Raw genomic sequence first — 18,884 nt, forward strand, 5'->3', positions numbered from 1 at the left:
AATTGCTATAATTGCTCCATAGGAATGAAAGGGTGATGATATGAAAGGTAAACAGGGAGGGCTGGGTCCTACTTTGGAGAGGATTGTTAAGGTAGGGACAGCGTACAAAGGCCCTGAAGCCAGGAAAGACTTAGAGGGTTTCAAGAGCAGAGGGGTTTTCATGTTGATGGCAGGTCATTAGTGGGAGAGACTAGGATGACCTGATGTGGGAGAGGGAGGCAAGAGATGCTTTACAGGGTCCTCCTGTATTTGGCAAGGAGTTGGGGTTTTAGTCCAAGAGTAATGGGAGTGTCATGAAGTGACTTGTGTTTTTAAAATATTGGGGTGGCCAAAAAGTTCGTTCGGGTTTTCCTGTAAGATCGGAAATACCACTGTGAAGAGAATGGTGGAAGAAGAGAGAACACTTCCTAGGCTATGAGAGTAATCTCTGGCGGAGATATAATGACACCTTATAGGGTTGTATTAGTGGCAGTAGAGAAGCATGGACAGATTTGAGATTTATTTTGGAAATAGAACAAATGGCACTTTCTGGTGTGTTGGAATGGGGAGCAGGGAGGTGAGGGGGAGGGAAGAATCACAGACGAATTCTAGGTTTTTGACTGGACCAGAGCTTCTGAAAGTGTGGTCTTTCGACTTCTGGGGATGGTGAGGGTCGGGGGTTGGGTGGGCTCCTTGAGGTTCATTCATGTGGTCTGCAAGAGCAAATGATTTTTGTAATATTAAGACATTATTTGTAAAAGCACTGATGCCTTAGCTTGAATCAGTGCGGCAATACCAAACTACTAGTCTCTGTCTTCTCTACCCATATGGAATAGTACTAAAAAGTATGAGTTTCATTTTAAAGTGTACTTGATGAAGCAGTTAAAGAGTATTATTTTTATCACATTTCAACCTTTGAGTACAAGTCCCTTAATATGTGCAATGAAATGGGAAGTAGACTTTAAGCGCCATGGCAGCAAATCAAAGTTGTCTTGAGAAAAGCCTCTCTTCAGGTGTTGGAGGAGCAGACTGACAGCTACTGTTTTCATGGGACACCGTTTTCTCTTGAAACAGCAACTGACATTCAAACCTAGGTGTTTTGTAGACATTTTCTTGAAAATTAAGTGCCTGTCATTTAAGGGAAATCAAGTGACGTTGTTTGTTACTAATGATAAAATTCCAACTTTTAAAGTGAAAGTTGGAATTTTGGAAAAATTATATTCATCACCCTGTCCTTGGCATCTTCCTGGTATTTAAAGACTTCTGATGAGATTAGTGGTGATATTAATGAATGTGTTTTTGAATATTGTATAATGAAATGGTCAACATTTATAGAGGATCTGAGTAACTAAGGGAACTAAAATTTTCCAGATGACCAGTGCATGATGTTACAAAATCATGCATGAGTAAAAGATCTATTTAGAGGGCAAGAGAGACCATTGGATTTTCACATTACAGAGTACAAAAGTTCATTGGTGAGTTTTGACAGTCCACATTGCAGTTAACCTTTATGAATCTGCCACTTGTCAAGTTTGGTGTTAGTACTAAAGAAGAGTATCCAAGACAGGAATAAAGACGCAGACCTACTGGAGAACGGACTTGAGGATATGGGGAGGGGGAAGGGTGAGCTGTGAGGGCGAGAGGGCGAGAGAGAGTCATGGACATATACACACTAACAAACGTAGTAAGGTAGATAGCTAGTGGGAAGCAGCCGCATGGCACAGGGATATTGGCTCGGTGCTTTGCGACAGCCTGGAGGGGTGGGATAGGGAGGGTGGGAGGGAGGGAGACGTAAGAGGGAAGACATATGGGAACATATGTATATGTATAACTGATTCACTTTGTTATAAAGCAGAAACTAACACACCATTGTAAAACAATTATACCCCAATAAAGATGTTAAAAAATAAATAAAAAAATAAAGAGTAGGAAAAAAAAAAAAGAGTATCCACAGGGATATCCACAGTGGGTATTAAAACAGTCTATTTTCCAACTATACATCTGTGTAAGACCAGGTTTTTAAAAATATACTTTAGCCAAAACAACATATCTCAACAAACTGAATGTAGAAGACAGACATTAAAGAAATTTACAAAATGTAAAACAATGTTTCTCTTCTAATTTTTGAAAAGTTAACTATTTTTCATAAAAATATGTTATTTATAAGCATGTAGTGATTGCTTTTATTTGTAAATGAATTAGTATGTATTTTAAACATTTCTCAGTTTTAATTTCTAATGTGGGAAATATTGATAGCCATGATCCACATGAACAAAAGGTCTTTGGGGTTCTCAGATAAAGAGGTCCTGAGACCCAAAAGTTTAAGAAGTTTGGGCTTGACCTACTGAGTAGATGGTGATACATGTAAAGAGATAAAGAAGATTAGAGAAGCTTGCCTTTTTTTTTTTTTTTTGAAGAATGGGAGATGGAATCTTCTATTCAGGAATTGTGAAGATATCAGGTGGTCATTTGGATATTGGTGTTTGTGGCTCAGAGCTCAGAACAGATGCGTGTAGTAGACAGAAATTTCAGAGTAATCATACATGGTTAGTAATCAAAGTCATGAGACTGGATGGGTTGACTTGAGAGAATGTAGATTTAAAAAAAATAAAGATTCAAGTCATAGAGCACTCCAACATAAATGTTGGATAGCAAAAGGAACTTAGAAAAAGTAGCTATAATGTGGGAGAAAATCCAGGAGAATGTGGGACACAGAACGTTTCCAGAAAGTGAGATAGTTGTGTTGAAAGCTGGTTGAGGTGAAGTAAGAGACCTTGGTGAGGGCCCTTATCATCTCTTGTCTGGACTGCTGCAGTAGCTTCTTGACTGGTCTTGCTTGTGGTTGTGAGCCCCTCTACTCTGTCACAGAGCAAGAAAGGTTGTATTTCAAAAAATGAACTTCCCTCTCTTAGCTTCTTGAAACCCAGCATTAGCTCTCTGATACCAGCTGGATAAAGTAAATATCATAACAGCTTTCTCATGAGCGGACAGCTGTCTATGTTGTTAGCCTAACCTTCTGATATTAACTCCCCCCAGCTATCTCTCACCACCTGCCAACTTTAATTTTACTTATAAGATGTTGTGCTCTGCTTTTGGGTATTTTGATGTGTCCTTTCCTTTTCCCAGGTTTCCTCTCTTCATTGCCTCGTCTAAACCTTGTGAACTTCTCTTCCTTATTGAAAACCCGATTCAGGCAGCACCTTCTTTGGGCAGCCTTTTTTTATTGAAGATTGGTTGACAAATTTGTTGAATTTGATCATAATTTTACTCACCATTGATTTTAGACTTATTAAACTCTAGCAATTATTATTTGATGTTTTTATGACAGAGATACATTTATTCATTCATTAAATAAATATTTGCTCAGCACTCATTTTGTGCCAAGCATTGACCTAAGAACTGGGGGTACAGCCGTGGATGACACAGATCCTGTATCATGGAAATTATAATCTAGAAGACTGAATGCATGTTTAACATATTTATACATTAAATGTGTTTTTATTTCATTTGTGAGGAGATTAGTGGAAAGAGATAATACATAAATATATTTGGCCTTTGGAAATATGATGATATTAAATCAGTATACAAACATTGATATATTCTTATTCTGTAAAAGCATTAAGAATCCAGTGACACATGGAACCGCGTTAGATATTATGCAAAGAAAATTTTGTTGCGTTATTATTCATTGTATTACTAAGCTTATGTGCGACATGAGTATTTCATACAGAGTTTTATTTCTAAGCAGAGGCTCTTTGACCTCTGTCTGGGATACTGTAGAAGTGATTTCCCTGTTATGCAGATTGTTAGATTAAATCACTTCTAAGTTTCCTTTGATTTTTATGTTCTTTTTTGTGTTTTTTTGTTGTTGTTTTACTTTGGCTTCTTTTCTTCATAATTTTATTTGCTTAGACATTGTCACACATCAGGAGGTGTGATGAAACCCACTTCGTTATAATCTAGCATAACATTTCTCATAGTGTCTTCTCTTCTTAGGATTGGTCAAGCTGTGGGATATTAAAATATGTTACACAAAGAAAGCATTTTGTGCTTAAATAAGTTAAATATAAATGAAGTTGTTTTTTTTAACTGCAGGCCTGCTTGGGTCCTTTAGTAATATTTAGCTAATATTTACTATGATTTTCTAAGAGAGGTTCATATAGCGAGTAGTATTTCACAGAGGTCTTTGACCAGGAAACCTTTTTTTTATGAAGTGTCTTGGGAAACTATCTGTGGGACACTAGATGTGAAATGTTGATTTTAATGATTTAGATTTCTTTTTTTTTAAATTTAAGTCTTTATTCAGATGTTGTCTTGCTTAAAATGTAACAAAAAAAATGAAAATTTCTTGGTGTTCTGAAATGTGCAGTTTTGAGCAATAATCTGTCCTGCACTAGAATAATAGCAGTTAAGTTGTAAGATACCATTTTGGATGTGTAGTTGGTTTGTAATAGCTTTTCTTTTCCTAAGCTGGAGAAACTGTTTAATTTATACTGCCTTTTGCAAAAGTGTCCTTGTTGCTTATACACATTTTAAATAACCAATGTTGCCTTAATGTGTAGCCTTAAAGCATTGTCTGTTGATTGTTTAATGATTCAGATTTCACACTAAAATGTATTCTAATTCGTTACTGGGATTCTCTTTCTCCTTCCCCCTCCTCACTCCTCAAATCCAACACTATATAAAATTGAATCCAAAAATACATAAGTAGGATTATATATCATGACTAAATGGGGTCCATCCCAGAAATGAATACTGGCTTAGTGTTCACCAAAATGAATGTTCAAAATTTAAAATAAATGAACCACCAAAATTCAACATTTTAACAATTTAAAACATGTATAATCAGCTCAGACACAGAGGAAGAATTTGACAGAAATCTAACATCTATTCTTTATAAAATCTTTCAGCAAAGTAAGGATAGAAGGGCACTAGCTCAACCTGATAAATTAAGGGCATTTATGAAAAATGTACACCTTACATTATACTTAATGGTAAATGGCTGAATGCTTTCCTCCTCAGATAGGAATAAGAAAATGATGTCTCTGCTTCTATTCATTGTACTGGAGGTTCTAGCCATTGCAATAAGGCAAGAAACTACAAAAAAATCTACTTGAACCAATAAGAGAGTTTAACAAGTTTGCAAGATAAAAGGTCAATATACAGAAATCAGTTGTAGTTCTGTATGCTATCAGAACAGTGAAATAAAAAACACCTACTATTAACAATAGTATCAAAAAATATAATATACTTAGGAAATAACCTGAAAAAACATGTGAAAGGCCAGTATTGAAACTGAAAACCATTACTGAAAGAAATTAAACCTAAAATAAATGAGATATCCTGTATTCATGGGTCTGAAGACCCAATATTATTAAATGTCAGTTTTCTCCAAATTGATCTATAGGGTTCATGTACTTGTAATCAAAATCTCAATAGACTTTTTTTTTTAAATAGAAACAAACAGGCTGGTTCTAAAATTTATATTAAAATCATATATGTGATTAAGCATGTAACAAGACTTTATAATAAACCTACACCATACACTGCTATATTATATATATGTGTGCAGTCATTTGATACATGATGAAAATGATATAGTAGCACTGTAATGGGGTGTGGGGTAAAGGACAGTCTTTGCAGTATATGATTTGAAATCAGTTGGATAGCCATATGGAAAAACAAACTAAATATTGACTTCACCATATATTGTACAAGACTTTAATTCCAGATCAATTGCAAATTTAGATATGAAAGCCAAAGCAATAAAGCTTACATTGAAAGATAATGTATGAGAATTTAGAGTAGGGAAATAATTCTTAAATTATTAAGCATTTTGTACACAGAAGCATTAACCATAAAGGAAAAGATTGATCAATTAGAACATATTAAATTTATGAATTTCTGTTCATAAGTTAATTAAAAGATGCCATTGGGAAGGTTTTCTATAAGATGGTAAAAAATATTTGCAATACAAATAACCCATGTCTAGAATATTTTTATTGCTTTTTAAAGGGTATAATGAAGTGAAAATGTGTTTTAATTTCTGTCTGTTGATCCTATTTAAATGGACCCTAGTTTTTTAACCCACAAGATTTTAGTTATAAAATTACACTTACGAAGAACCTAGAGATACTTGGTGTTGTGTAGAATCAGTGCAGAAGTGGCTCCTGGACAGGGGTGTCAGCTGTGTTTATAGTTCAGTTCTTGAGCCTTGTGCAGGACTTGGCGTATGCTTGGTCTTCAGCCTGTGTTTACTGAATTAATGGGTGGATGTTTTGTAATTACAAAAAAATATGTATAAAAGAGTAAACACCCTCATATGAGGACAGGCCTTTTAAGTTTAAACCTAAAAATCACAGTAAGCATTATAGTTGGACATGAAGAACCAAAGTGCTAACATTTTTAGAACATGAAGATGAAGTGCATTTTAGGAATGTAAAATGTTAGCCACAATTCCGGGAAGCTTACCGTGGTTATTATCTTCTCACGTCAGGGAGGGAGAGGGGATGCCTCTTTGATCTATAAGATGTAATGGAGAATAGAGAATTTCATCTCACAAAACGGGATTTTCTAAGCATAACATGCTACTTTTGATAAGAATTAGCTGAGATAGTGAATATTTGTGTTAGCTAAGCAGAGCTTGGATTTAGCGAATGGCAGATAAGAGTATAGAGTGTCTTAATGGACATTTTTGAAGCATTAGGTTCATCTCAAGTATGTATTGGTAATGATTGCATTATTTAAATTTCAACTTTACATTTTTTGCAGAGTTCTGAAGTTCCTGTTGCTTCAGACGATGGATGAGCAATCACAAGGGATGCAAGGACCACCTGTTCCTCAGTTCCAACCGCAGGTAATTTGTTCTCATAAATGCAGCCGTAAGAGTGTGTGTGTGTGAGAGTGTGTGTGTGTGTGTGTGTGTGTGTGTAGACATAGATGTACATGCAGTGAGGAAGGAAGTAGTACATGTACAGTCCCTTTAGGAAATAAAGTAGCCAAAAATGCTAGTATGAATTTCCAAGCTTCAATCAGGATTGTTTTTATTATAAAATACTGTTTTAGAATATTTAGTTCTCATGTACAAATATGAAAAAAGAGGGGGGGCAGCTTTAGCTTTTAACTTGAATTGAATGACCTACAGGCTTTGGAAGCTAATGTTTGGCTCAGAGAGGAAGAGAAAAGGCAAGGCGGCGCCTGTGTGTCTAGTGCCTGTCTCTGCTCTGGCTGGTCCTGCATTGCCCACGACTGCCTTCTGTTACTGTCACTTTTCTTATTTTCTCTGAGTAGCAGTGTGTTTCCCCTGTTACGTAGTTGCTCGTTTTTTTATAGCATGAAATGAAGTTAAAGGAATGTTTCAGCAAAACATGTCCACACACTATAGAAGTTAATTACCTAGCATGCTGTGTTCTCTATGGATGCTTACCCTAAAGCCCGATGCATGATGACGTGTCTAAAATAACATTCATCCCTGCACAGAGGCAGCAGTTCGTTTCTGTTGTTGTTATTAATAAATACCGTGTTTTTTCAGTTTGGTGTTGGAGACCTTCTACAGTGTCCCAAATTTACTGTGCTAGCCTTGTCCAAGTTTTGCTTGATCGTATTTCTGGAAATGAAGAATTGGTAGATGTACTTTCGTGGTATCTTTGTCTGGTGTTGGTATCAGAGTGATGGTGGCCTCATAGAATGAGTTTGGGAGTGTTCCTTCCTCTGCAGTTTTTTGGGAATAGTTTCAGAAGGATAGGTGTTAACTCATCTCTAAATATTTGGTAGAACTCGCCTGTGAAGCCATCTGGTCCTGGACTTCGTTTGTTGGGAGTTTTTAAATCACAGATTCAATTTCAGTACTTGTAATTGGTCTGTTATAGATGTTATTTCAAATGAGTTCTGTAGTCAGATAAGTTTGGGAGACTTGGATTTACACAGCTGCTTCATGACAGTACTTTCTCAGAGCCTTCCCTGTATTATTGGGGTGCACTGTGAACTTCCTGGAGGGGGTTTTGGGGTGTAGTGTTTTCCAGACTTATTTGACCACGGGATCCTTTTTGTTTAAGCACATTTATTGGCTTCTCTCAGAATCCATGTCTGTGAGGCACAGTGCAGGAAATACTGCCTACAGAATAAACTATCTTTTCTGCCTCTGTGACTTTTTTCATCTTGTACCCTCATATTCCTCTCCAATTTTTGAAATCCTGCCCACCCTTTAAAGGACCATCTAAAATGCCATCTCCACTATGAAGCTTTTTCTGATTTTGTGAATGTAATATTTTTTCCTTGGAAACGTGATGGTGCATCCTTTGTATGTCTCTTCTGGTATTTCTGAGGCCTTTGTGTCATTTTACATAGGCATTTTCCTTATCTTTGCTGTTGGGTTAAACTCTCCTTGAGGATTTATACTGTGTCTTACTTTCTTTGGATGCCCTGTGATACTGCAGCTCCCCACATGAAGCAGGGTCTCAATAAGAATGTGTGATTGAAACCAACCAGGGACTCCTTCAAATGAACATGTTTAAATTAGCCCTTTACCCAATTGAATTTTACATTGTTTTCTTTGTTACACCCGTCTGAATCCTCTGTACCGTATTCAGAAAAGAGACCCTTTAGAGAGCTTAGAGTAAGGCCAATATTTTAATTTCAAGATGATTGTTTTTTATTTTTTAGATCTACCATCTATATTTTGTGTACGGTCATAAATTATCAAGATTATAGTAAGCAGTTTCTATCTATTAGATACAGACGTATCTTAGTGCTAGTTTTACACACATACGTAGATACTGTGGGTCCGTATTATATTGTTTCTAGTGAAGACAGTAAAAGAAGCACTTCTAAAATTAGGTAGTTCATGTCATGATTTTGAAATTCTGTTTTGAACAGTCCTAAATTTCAAAGGAAAAAAAAATGAGCACTTTCATTTTTGCCTTCTACTGACTCACCAGCCAGGAAAGTCATGGTTTCCTGGGACCATGCAGCATACATTTCAGAACCACGTCTGTGGTTCTGCATCTCTTTTCACACAGTTCCCTTCATCTCTGCCTCCTGCTGCTGCTCCCAGGGGTGGGGGAAAGAGGGAGGGTTTTTCCTGTCTCTGCGTCCAGACTGATGGTGTGAGATTACCTGACAAGAGTTTACAGGCGTTATTGCTTATTAAGTCTTTGAAAAGTGTTACTGCTCTCAGTAGCATGATTTTTAAAGGCTGGCAAAGGACAGGCTCTGCTAGGGGCTGACAACCTTCTTTTGTTCCACACCATTGGCCTGAATAACGGGGTGATATGGCAACATATGGTTAGCTGAGTGACTCCTACTTTTGTGATGCTAATACGTGTCTGGACATAAACCGAAAACGAAGTCAGCTTTCTAAGTGTCAAATACCAATCCCCTGTATAATGACAAGTGATGTATATTCTTGGCATATCTTTCTTTTTCTTGTTCTGAGATGAATACTCTAACCCCTTAATGTGTAATATGTGGTCTCACATATTACTGTGAGAGCTCCTTTTTCTTTAGTACGGTGTGAGGTTCCTTTTTTATAAGCTTCAGGATGTGAGATTTATGTATCTCTATTAATTTTTTTGTGTGTATTGTCATTCTCTTGAACTTAAGGAAATTTTTTTTCTATCAGCTTCCTTTTCCTTCCCTTTTTCCTTTGATTCCTCTACTAAAACCAGAAAGTACTGAAAGGATGTTTTGACGAGATTTGTATGCTGTCGGACTCTTGTTGGTGGAACAATGGATTTAGCTTAATTTAAAAAAGAAAATTCAGACTATATAAAAAATGGTGACAGAGAAATAGGAAAATACTAAACTATTTTAGTATGAGACTAATTTTAAACAATGGGGGCTTACCTGGTGGTGCAGTGGTTGAGAGTCCGCCTGCCGATGCAGGGGACGCGGGTTCGGGCCCCGGTCCGGGAAGATCCCACGTGCCGTGGAGCAGCTGGACCCGTGAGCCATGGCCGCTGTGCCTGCGCGTCCGGAACCTGTGCTCCGCAACGGGAGAGGCCACGACAGTGAGAGGCCCGCGTACCGCAAAAAAAAAAAAAAAAGATTAAAAAAATAATAAAGAAAACAATGGAAGTTTGCAACTAACATTTTTTGAGTATTTTGATTTCTGATCATTGAGTGAAGAGCACTATGGTACATTCACTTTTTATCATAAAGATAAATGTAAAACAATTATAATCAGAGCACAATTTTAAGAATTTATGGGAGTGATTAGAAGGGAGGATTAATTTTAATTATGATAATCACCAGGACTTAGGTTATAATTATTATTTGTAAATTTGAAGATATCTAGTGTAACGCTTTGGCTACCTGTGAAAGAGGGAAAGCTTCCCAGATCTACAGGTAGGAAAATAGACGTTCCTCGTTTTTATTGCTTGGAAGGTATGAGAACCTTGTCTGGGAGTCTTCCAACCCAAGCAGTAAGGTAGATCAACCATTCCTTTAAGCTTCCTGGTGGCCCAAATTATTTGCAGCCCCCCTGTGCTTTTGCATCCCTGTGAAGCGAGGTGTAGGGATGAGATGAAGCTAACCTTGTAGCATGTTTGGGGTAGTGATCTGGGCGCTTTGTGGGCCAGAGCGACGTTGCCCCCAGTGGACTGTGTTGAGTGGGATGAGTTTTGGACATGATGATTATATCACCTTCCCCTGTCTTTAGCTCATCTTACAGAATCACTTTATGAAATAAGGGTCATCATGTAGTTTACTTCTTTTGATAAATTGATTTTGCCAAGGTGTTTGTTGTAAGTAGCATTGAGTACAGCTTCTGTTCTTTGAATTGTTTATAGAAATTTCGGTGTGGTGTTCTCCCTTTGACAGTTGCCTTCAGTGAATGACTTTAGGTGCAGGAGAATGAACAGCAGCTGTTCTGAGGAAAGCAGGCTCGCGCCGTGGTTTCAGTTCACGACGTCTCGTATCTCTGCTCTCCCCAAACCCCCAGCACTGTCTCCCCCGTCCTCACACTTAGTTGATGCCCTTGCTTCCTGTTTTCACTTAAAAACACCGTAACAGTCAGAAGAGAACTTCCACCGACTTCTCCCAGACATGTAGTCACATGACTGGCCTTTGCTGTCACCAGATGAACCAGCCACACTGTGCCCAAGGCCAGCACGCCCCTGACCACTGGATCCCACCCACCCCCTGCTCCTATTGGCCCCTCTCTGCGGGCCCTTCACTAGTACACCATCGCGTGGTTCTCTCCTCCGTCTCAACAACAAACCGTGACCTGCTCGGGTCCTTGGACTCTTTAATCAATAGAAATTGGTAGGAGGCCAGATGAGAGATCCAGGCAAGGCTTTATTGAGACTCGTGCCGCAGCGGGGTGGGGCTGGGGGTGGAAACGAGCAGTAGGTGCCCTTGCTTGCTCCCCGAGGGGGCTTGAGCTGGTTCATCAAACGGGCTGAGGGCGGGGTGGGTCTGGAGGGGTAGGTCTGGAGGGCAGGAGGCCTGGCTTAGGTGGTCTGCTCGCCCTCTGGGTGGTGCTGTGTGCAGGGATCTCGTGCAGGACCCTGCTTTTGCCCCTGGCACCTCAGAAGGGGCCGTTGGTTTGGGGCCTGTGTGTACCTTATTGTTCATAACTGCCCGACTGCACATGCGTGCAGTTATTTTTAGTCCATAATGGTTTCTTTATATCCTGTTGCCCAGGTGCAAGTGCAAGCACTCAGGTAGAGGGTCCCCTGTCACAGCCTATCTCAAAACCAAAACAAGTCCAAACCAAAAACCAGCTTTTAAAGTCCTTCTTTTCTCCAGCTGTTAACTAACCTATTTCTCTGCTGCCTTTTATTGCTAATTCTTAGCTTTATTTGTAGGTTTGTCTCCCGTTTCCCCCTTCGCTCTCTGAAATGTGCTCCAGTTAAGCCTTCTCCCCACCCTCCCGGCTAGACTGCCTTGTCAAGGTCCCAGCTATGCGCAGGTGCTCCGTCCCTGGTCAGCTCTCAGGCCTCGTCCTCCTTGGCTCATCAGCTGCATTCAGTAGTCGATGGTACTCTCTTCTTTGAAACCTGTTCATTGCTCAGCTTCCAAGAACCTTGTTTTTCCTCGTCTTACTGGTCCATCCTTTGCTGATTTCTCCTCACCTCCTGGACCTCTTAACAATAGAGGGCTTCAAGGCTTGAGACCTCTTTCTGTCTATATCCCTGCTTGGAGATCTCTTCCAGTTTCGTGATTCTGAGTATGATCCATATGCTGGTGACTCTCACATTTATATCTCAGCCTGGACCTCTGTCCTGAATTCCAGACTCATGTATCCAGTTGCCTGCTTGACTTCAAATTTGTATGTCTCAAAGCGAGCACATGGGAAGCTGAACTCTGAATGGTCCCCCCCAACCCTTCTGTCTGCAGGCCTCTCTGTCACAGTTGGTGGCAGGTCCATCCTTCCCTTGCCCAGGCTGAAGCTCCTGGAGACGTCCCTGACTTCTTCCAGCTCTCTCGGGTTGTGTCTCACCTGTTCCCAGACCCCACAGCTCCATTTTTAACACACAGTTAGAATTGGGATACTTCTTGCCTCCTCTGCTGCTACTACTGTGGTCCAAGTAATTCTACTTTTTCTCAAAACTTATTTCGGTAGCTTCCCAGCCTCCATCCTTGCCTCCCTTCAGCCCTCTCTCAATACAAAATTATATAAACTTTAAATGTAAAATACAAAATTTCAGTCAAATTGTGTCTGTTTAAAACCTTCTAGTAGTTTCTCATAGGCTTACTCACTCATCATCTTCCAGGGTATATTTAACTATCACCTTCTTTGATCATTTAATGAAAATTGAACCTTCACACCCACCAGTAAGCCTGTGCTGCCATATTTTTCTGCATAGCATTGATTGCCTTTTCACTTTTTCATTGTCTGTCCGCTTTCTCTAGAGTATAGGCTTCATCCCGAGACCCCAGAGTGGTACCTAGGGCACGTAGTAGGCATTCAGTAGATGCTTGTTGAAGACAAACTGGGTGTCAGATCAACCCATTCTCCATCTTTTCAAGCACCACCTTTTAAATGAATATTAAGATACATAAATGTCTTTGGAATTTCTCTTCCTGGCACAAGTTCAAGCAGTGGCCTGTGCCTTGGTACCTACATCAAAAATACGATAGGAAGCCATTCTTGGCAACGCTTTGTTAGACTGAGGTGTGAGAGACCAGCCTGCGCCGAAGCAGGGAAGAAGAGCTCAGAGAAAAAGAAATTTTCTCCAGGACAGGTTTCCACATCTTTGTGAGCCCAGAAGTCAGGTGTGGCCTAAGATGTCTGAACTCTTAATTTACCATTTTTGTTTTTCTTGGGTAACAGTCTATATACAAAAGTAAATGTGTATTAAATGGTTTATTAAAAAACACATCCTCCATTTCTTATGGACTTTTTTTCACCTCCTTGGTTTAGCTGGAACAGACCTCTTTCCCCCAAGGACACTGTTTCCCGTCACCCTCTCAGTGGAGGCTGCTGGTTCTCTAATAACCCCACGCTGTGAGGATCGGGGGTCGGATGGCAGCCTGTCTGTCCACAGAGCCTCTTCCAGACCACGATTCCTCCTTGTTCTTGGGGTAGGGAGGCCTGAAACCTGCTGCGTCAAGGCTCTGCCACCCTAAGAAAGGGCGTTCACCTTCCCTGTCGCTGTTGTCTCCTGACCTCTTCGTGACCCCTCGCACTACTTGGACACTTGGCCCCTGGCTCCTGGCTTTTGTCCAGGGCAGTAGCCCTGCTGCTGCTATCAGTACCTGCTTCTGATTGAGTTCTTACAGCGCACCCACCCTGTGCAAAGCATTGTGAATGTGTGTGTCATTTATTCCTAACGCAAGCTGTAGGAGGCGTTATCTGTCACACTTCACAAATGAAGAGACCGAGGCTCAGACCAATGAACTAACTCACCCTTGGTCACGTAGCTGGTAAGTGGCGGGGCTGGGATTGGCACCGGGTCTGTCTCACTCTTTAGAGTGAGCTTTTAGAAAAAGCTCCCCATCCATTTCCTGGCCAGCCTGATCTTCTCAATCACCGTGACTCTTGATATTTTTATAGGTACCTCAAGCTCCTACTCTTCAAGATGGAATTTATTATTTCCTGCCCAAGATTGTCCTTTTGCCTGTGACTATTAGCACCGTCCATCTAGGCGTCCAAACTACAAACAAGCAAATCGCATACTTTATATTAGGCAGTTTTCCTCTTGTCTTGATTTTGCTCCCTAAATAGCTCTTGAATCTGCTAATTCTCTACATCCTGACTGTAACTACTGTAGTTTATTTAGATTACTGCCACCTTTTGCCTGGATTATCGCAGAAGCTTCTGAACTGATCTCTTTACCTCTCATTTTACCATTTCTAGTTCATTCTTTACATTGTAGCAAAAGTCATCTTTCCAAAGTGTACTTTTTATCGTATCACTTCCTAAAAGCGCCGGTTTCTATGGCTTTTAGGGTGGATTCTGCATTTCCTCGTGTGTCGTAGAGGGTCTTGCATCATCTGGTCGCCTTTTTCTTCTCCAGCTGCATTTTGTGTCTTTCCCTATTTTGGACACAGATTCAGTCATGTCTTGCTTATACCATGCTCTCCTTCGGCTCCAAATCTCAGATGCTGAGGTAATGGTCTCAGGAGCCGTTCAAGGAGATTTAGTCCCTAATGGAACCTAATAGCATAAAGGCTCCTTATAATGCGGATGAACTACATGGTAGAGGCCCTAAGGAAAGTGTTATCCTAGAGGAAACATGTAATTTGGAAGACAACAAAAAGATTATTCTCAGAAAAATAATGATTACTGGGTAGTTTCTTACACTAGTATGCTTCTAACAAATCAGAATATGCTATACCAGCAGTGCAGTGTTCACTTCTGTAGATCATGCTTTATATCAATGAGTAGTAGGTCATGGGTACTCAATAAATATTTGTTGGATGAATGAATTAATCTCTAAGTGAAAGCTAAATATTGATCAATCTAATTATGTTGTATAGATTTTAGTTACTTGAGAGTTATTTTAGGAAAAGACTGTGGCAATATAGAATAATAAGAAATCTGTCAAATGAGAAGTGATATCAAAATATTTAAAGCTTAGTTGAGTTTTGAATTTAGATTGCTTGTTCGTATTTACATATATAGGGGTAAGTGTTCCTTAAATTTTAAAGGAAATGCCTTGAGAAATTTAGATGGGTTTTAAAAGGATGGGAATGCGGTAAGGATTCTCTCATGTGCTGTCTTGGAAATTTCTATTTGAATAGTCTGATGTGGGCAAAGATGAGGTCGACATTAATCAAAACAGTTTCCCAGTTCTATTTGGAATTGCATCCAGAGCCTGAAATATAGTTTTAATAAATACAGTAATGAAAATTGTTCCATTTTTGAGGGTGAACGTAATATTTGGAAGATTCAGAAATCTTTTGGAGCCAAGTATGTACTTGGTGAAAAAAATAAATAGTCTTGGTATTCTTCTTTCGATCAAAATGAGATATCTTCTTAAATGAGACCAGTAATTTTCGTGTGATTCACAAACTGATTACAGTCCAAGGAGGAATTTCAAACATATTTTCAGTATTGGAAGCCTTCCTGGAGTAAGTCCATATCCTCTCACGGTGCTTGTTTGAAGGGCAACGTTGAATGTATAGATTCTAATATGTTTGTTAGACTTCGGTTGTGTCATTTTACATTTAGCATACCTTTATATTTTGTCTCCCTTTATATTATTATTATGTGAATATTATGACTTTTTCATATGACTGTGGTTATGTTTCATACATCTTTCTCACTAAATATTTATAAAACAAATATTCCTCAGATTTAGAAATTTTGATAAGCACTTCTTTTTCCAGGAACACTTATGTAGAATACATTTAATTATGCATTCCTTTTATTTATTTTTTTTCCTTGACTGGGTATCATTCAGTGTAGGAGAAGAGGGGGATGGAGGGGGAGGGATTTCTAGGAGAGTTCTGATAGGGTGTCCAGGAGGGCGCCAGGGGGGCACCAGGGCTGAGTTTCAGGCAGCACTAACTTCTAGAACCAACACATGGGAGAGAGGGAGCAATGGGTTCCGTGGCCCAGAGTGATGAGCAAAGTGAGAAGAGAAGGCTGAGGATGGAGCCCTGTGGACACCAGAATTTATATGTGGGGGGGAGCACGTAGGGGAGCTGGGAGCAATCAGGAGCGCTGGCTGTTCTGTGGGGTGGTTCAGGGCCTGAGCCCTGAAGTCGGATTGCCTGGGGTCAATTCTTGGATGCCCCACTTTCTGGCTGTGTGATGGAGAACAGGTTATTGAACATCTGTGTGTTTCACTTTTCTTATTAATAAATTAGAGGAATCATAGTTTTTACCTCCTATGAGCTATGGAGCTTCTAAGATTGTGCTTGGCACGTAGATAGGACCCAGACGACGGGGATGAGGGTGAGGGTGACGATGACGACGTTCTGCCAGTGACACTCTTGGAGCATAGGTTTCTCCACCAGTGGTTGGCGCTGCATCATCTTACATCCTTTATTACATTGTTATTACCTGCCTTCTGCCCACACTGTTGCTTCGTTAGCCTTGGTTATCCTAGTCAGTGGCATCACTATCCATCGAGGTGCTCAAGCCCCAGATCCATGATTTATCCTTGATTTCTCTCTGTCCCCCTCTCCTCATACTCAATTCATCAGCAGCTCCTTTGACTCCACCTCAAGATCATATCCTGATTCCGTCTGCTGTTCGCATCTCCCTGCAACAGTCAGGTCAGGTCCACTTCCTCCTGTCCAGTCCCCCTGCTTCCACTCTTGCTTTACTCATCCTCCTGTCCATTCCTTCCCCACCAGCGTCATGAGTTGTCATTGTAAAATGTGTGTTAGCTCGCAGTACCGTGCTTCCCTGCTGGAGACCCAAGTCCCTCACTGGTGCTGTCAGAGTGCCGTGCGGTTTTGTCATGCTCGCCTCTAACCTCGTTCCTCAGCCCGTCACCCTTGTTCTCCATCTTCCAGCCAGTGTTCCTTCAACACACCCAGTTCATTCTTTCCTCGAGACATTTTCTCCAGGTTTTCTTTCTGCCCTTTTTTTTCTTCTGGTCTTTTAATCTCACCATAAACATCACCTTCTCACCAAGGTCATCCCAGAATTACCCACTCTAAAATAACCATCCACTCATTTTCCATTATATCACTCTGTTTTATTTCTCTGCATATGCTTAAATATTAGATACTATTATGTATTTGCTTATTGTCTTTTTGTTGTTTTGGATTATGTATTTGTTTAATCTCCCTCCTCTGTTAATAACTGTGGAATAAATGAATACATTGTAGAAAACCTCTCCCCTCTATTTGTGTCTGTCTCTGTCTCTGTTTCTCTCAGGGAAAGGCTTTTGCTTGCCATGTTTAATTGTACCAGGTATGGCTGGTGGTGCTCATGGGGCAGATGGGAGTGTCTTCATCATTATCCTACTCATGAAATGCTGGGAAAGGTCATCAGTATTTCTGGTTACATAATTTGGATATAGTGATTATGCGGGGTAGTGTAACTAATGATGATTAAATGATACAAACACTGGGGTCTTATAAATGTTTAACTAGATAATTGGTTGTATTTGATCACTCATTTTTCTTATGCTATAGTGAATTCTCTCCTTTGTTTGATAAAAAGCCAGTTATAATGATTAATGGCATATTGTTCCAACTGATGTAAATCTCAGACACTTAGTGTCTTTAGGAATAGGTTACTTTTGAAATAGTTAAAGAAATTTTAGGGAGATCATTTTTCACATGGGAAGAAGCATGACTAATTAGACTCTGCTGGCACATGTGGTGTTTTGTTTTTGTTTTTTAATATGTGTTTTTTTTATTTCTAGTGAGGTTTGTAGAAAATAATGTATAACAGCTTTATGTTAGATATTGTTGAAAGGATGTTCTAGTTTTTGTAGTTTGGAGGTGAGTAATATCTCTTTAGAGATCATACACAGCATGAGCTTTATTGCCAAATAAAATTGAAGGGCATTTTGAAGTTTTGTAACTTTTAAATTTTTGAGAAATTTAATAATGTTAATATAAATATAGTTTATTAGATTACATAATTGGTAATATGAAAATCACCAGTAAGAGGTGAGTTTGCAGTAACAGGGAAAACCATATTAATGATGTTAAATATTGTAATTAATACTGGCTTGTATATTAGATCATTGATAACAATACCTCTAGGAATTATCAGGACATAATTTCCTCTCTGGGGAGTCTGTTGAGTCCATGCTGTGACTCTTCTAATTTCCCCAGAGAGAATTATCATCATCATGTTACCCTGAATTATCTTACTGCTCATTAAATGTTCCTGCCTTCAAATTTAAAGGAAATTAAAGAAATTAATTTAGTCATGGGAAATTATTAATTGTTTAACGAGGTTGCACCTGTGATAGTATGAGCCTGTGGCACAGCAGAAGGAATTTTATTTTAAAATGAAAAGTATTTATGTGAAGGAAGCAGTTAACAGACTGACATGTAGAAGTTAATCCCAATTAGTTAGCAAGATCTGGCGGTATGTAATTAAAGTGCATTCAGATCAACAAGAGATTTCATTAATGAGAATGCAGAACACTTAAGGTGTTATAAAAAGCTTCCTTCACTCTAGAGTTTGATTTTTTTTTAGTTGAGTATTTTGAGTATTTATTTTATGTTTCTGAGATTTTAGGGTTCTTTTATAGTATAACTTGCAGATTCACATATCTCAAGAGACTAAACATAATTTACCACAAAAATGTAATGCAAATGCTTCCAACATCTGTTTTAATTGTGTCCTTTATTTAAGGAGTTGTGGGTGTCTTATAGTTAGTAATTAAGAAATAAAATAACAACAGTAAAAACAATAAACAATAAAACAATAACAATATCAAAACAATGTATGTAGGCTTACAGTTATGTTATTCATGTTAATTAGTTATATTTTGAGACTTATTCCAAAAATGAATGTGTTTGAAAATTCTTGTATGGGG

At 39.1% G+C, this 18,884-nt stretch overlaps 1 protein-coding gene across 3 annotated transcripts in view; it reads left to right on the plus strand.

The window, feature by feature from the left end:
- NEK7 (NIMA related kinase 7) overlaps window positions 1-18,884 on the plus strand; it is a 152,879-nt gene that overhangs the window by 47,109 nt on the left and 86,886 nt on the right. For all 3 annotated transcript variants that reach the window (XM_059998791.1, XM_059998792.1, XM_059998793.1), the window contains exon 2: window positions 6,751-6,835. In XM_059998791.1, the coding sequence (XP_059854774.1) occupies window positions 6,779-6,835 (57 nt within the window). In that variant the 5' untranslated portion in view covers window positions 6,751-6,778. The remainder of the gene's footprint in view (window positions 1-6,750; window positions 6,836-18,884) is intronic.

This window comes from Delphinus delphis, chromosome 1, assembly GCF_949987515.2.
Source record: "Delphinus delphis chromosome 1, mDelDel1.2, whole genome shotgun sequence".
NCBI classification, from domain to species: domain Eukaryota; kingdom Metazoa; phylum Chordata; class Mammalia; order Artiodactyla; family Delphinidae; genus Delphinus; species Delphinus delphis.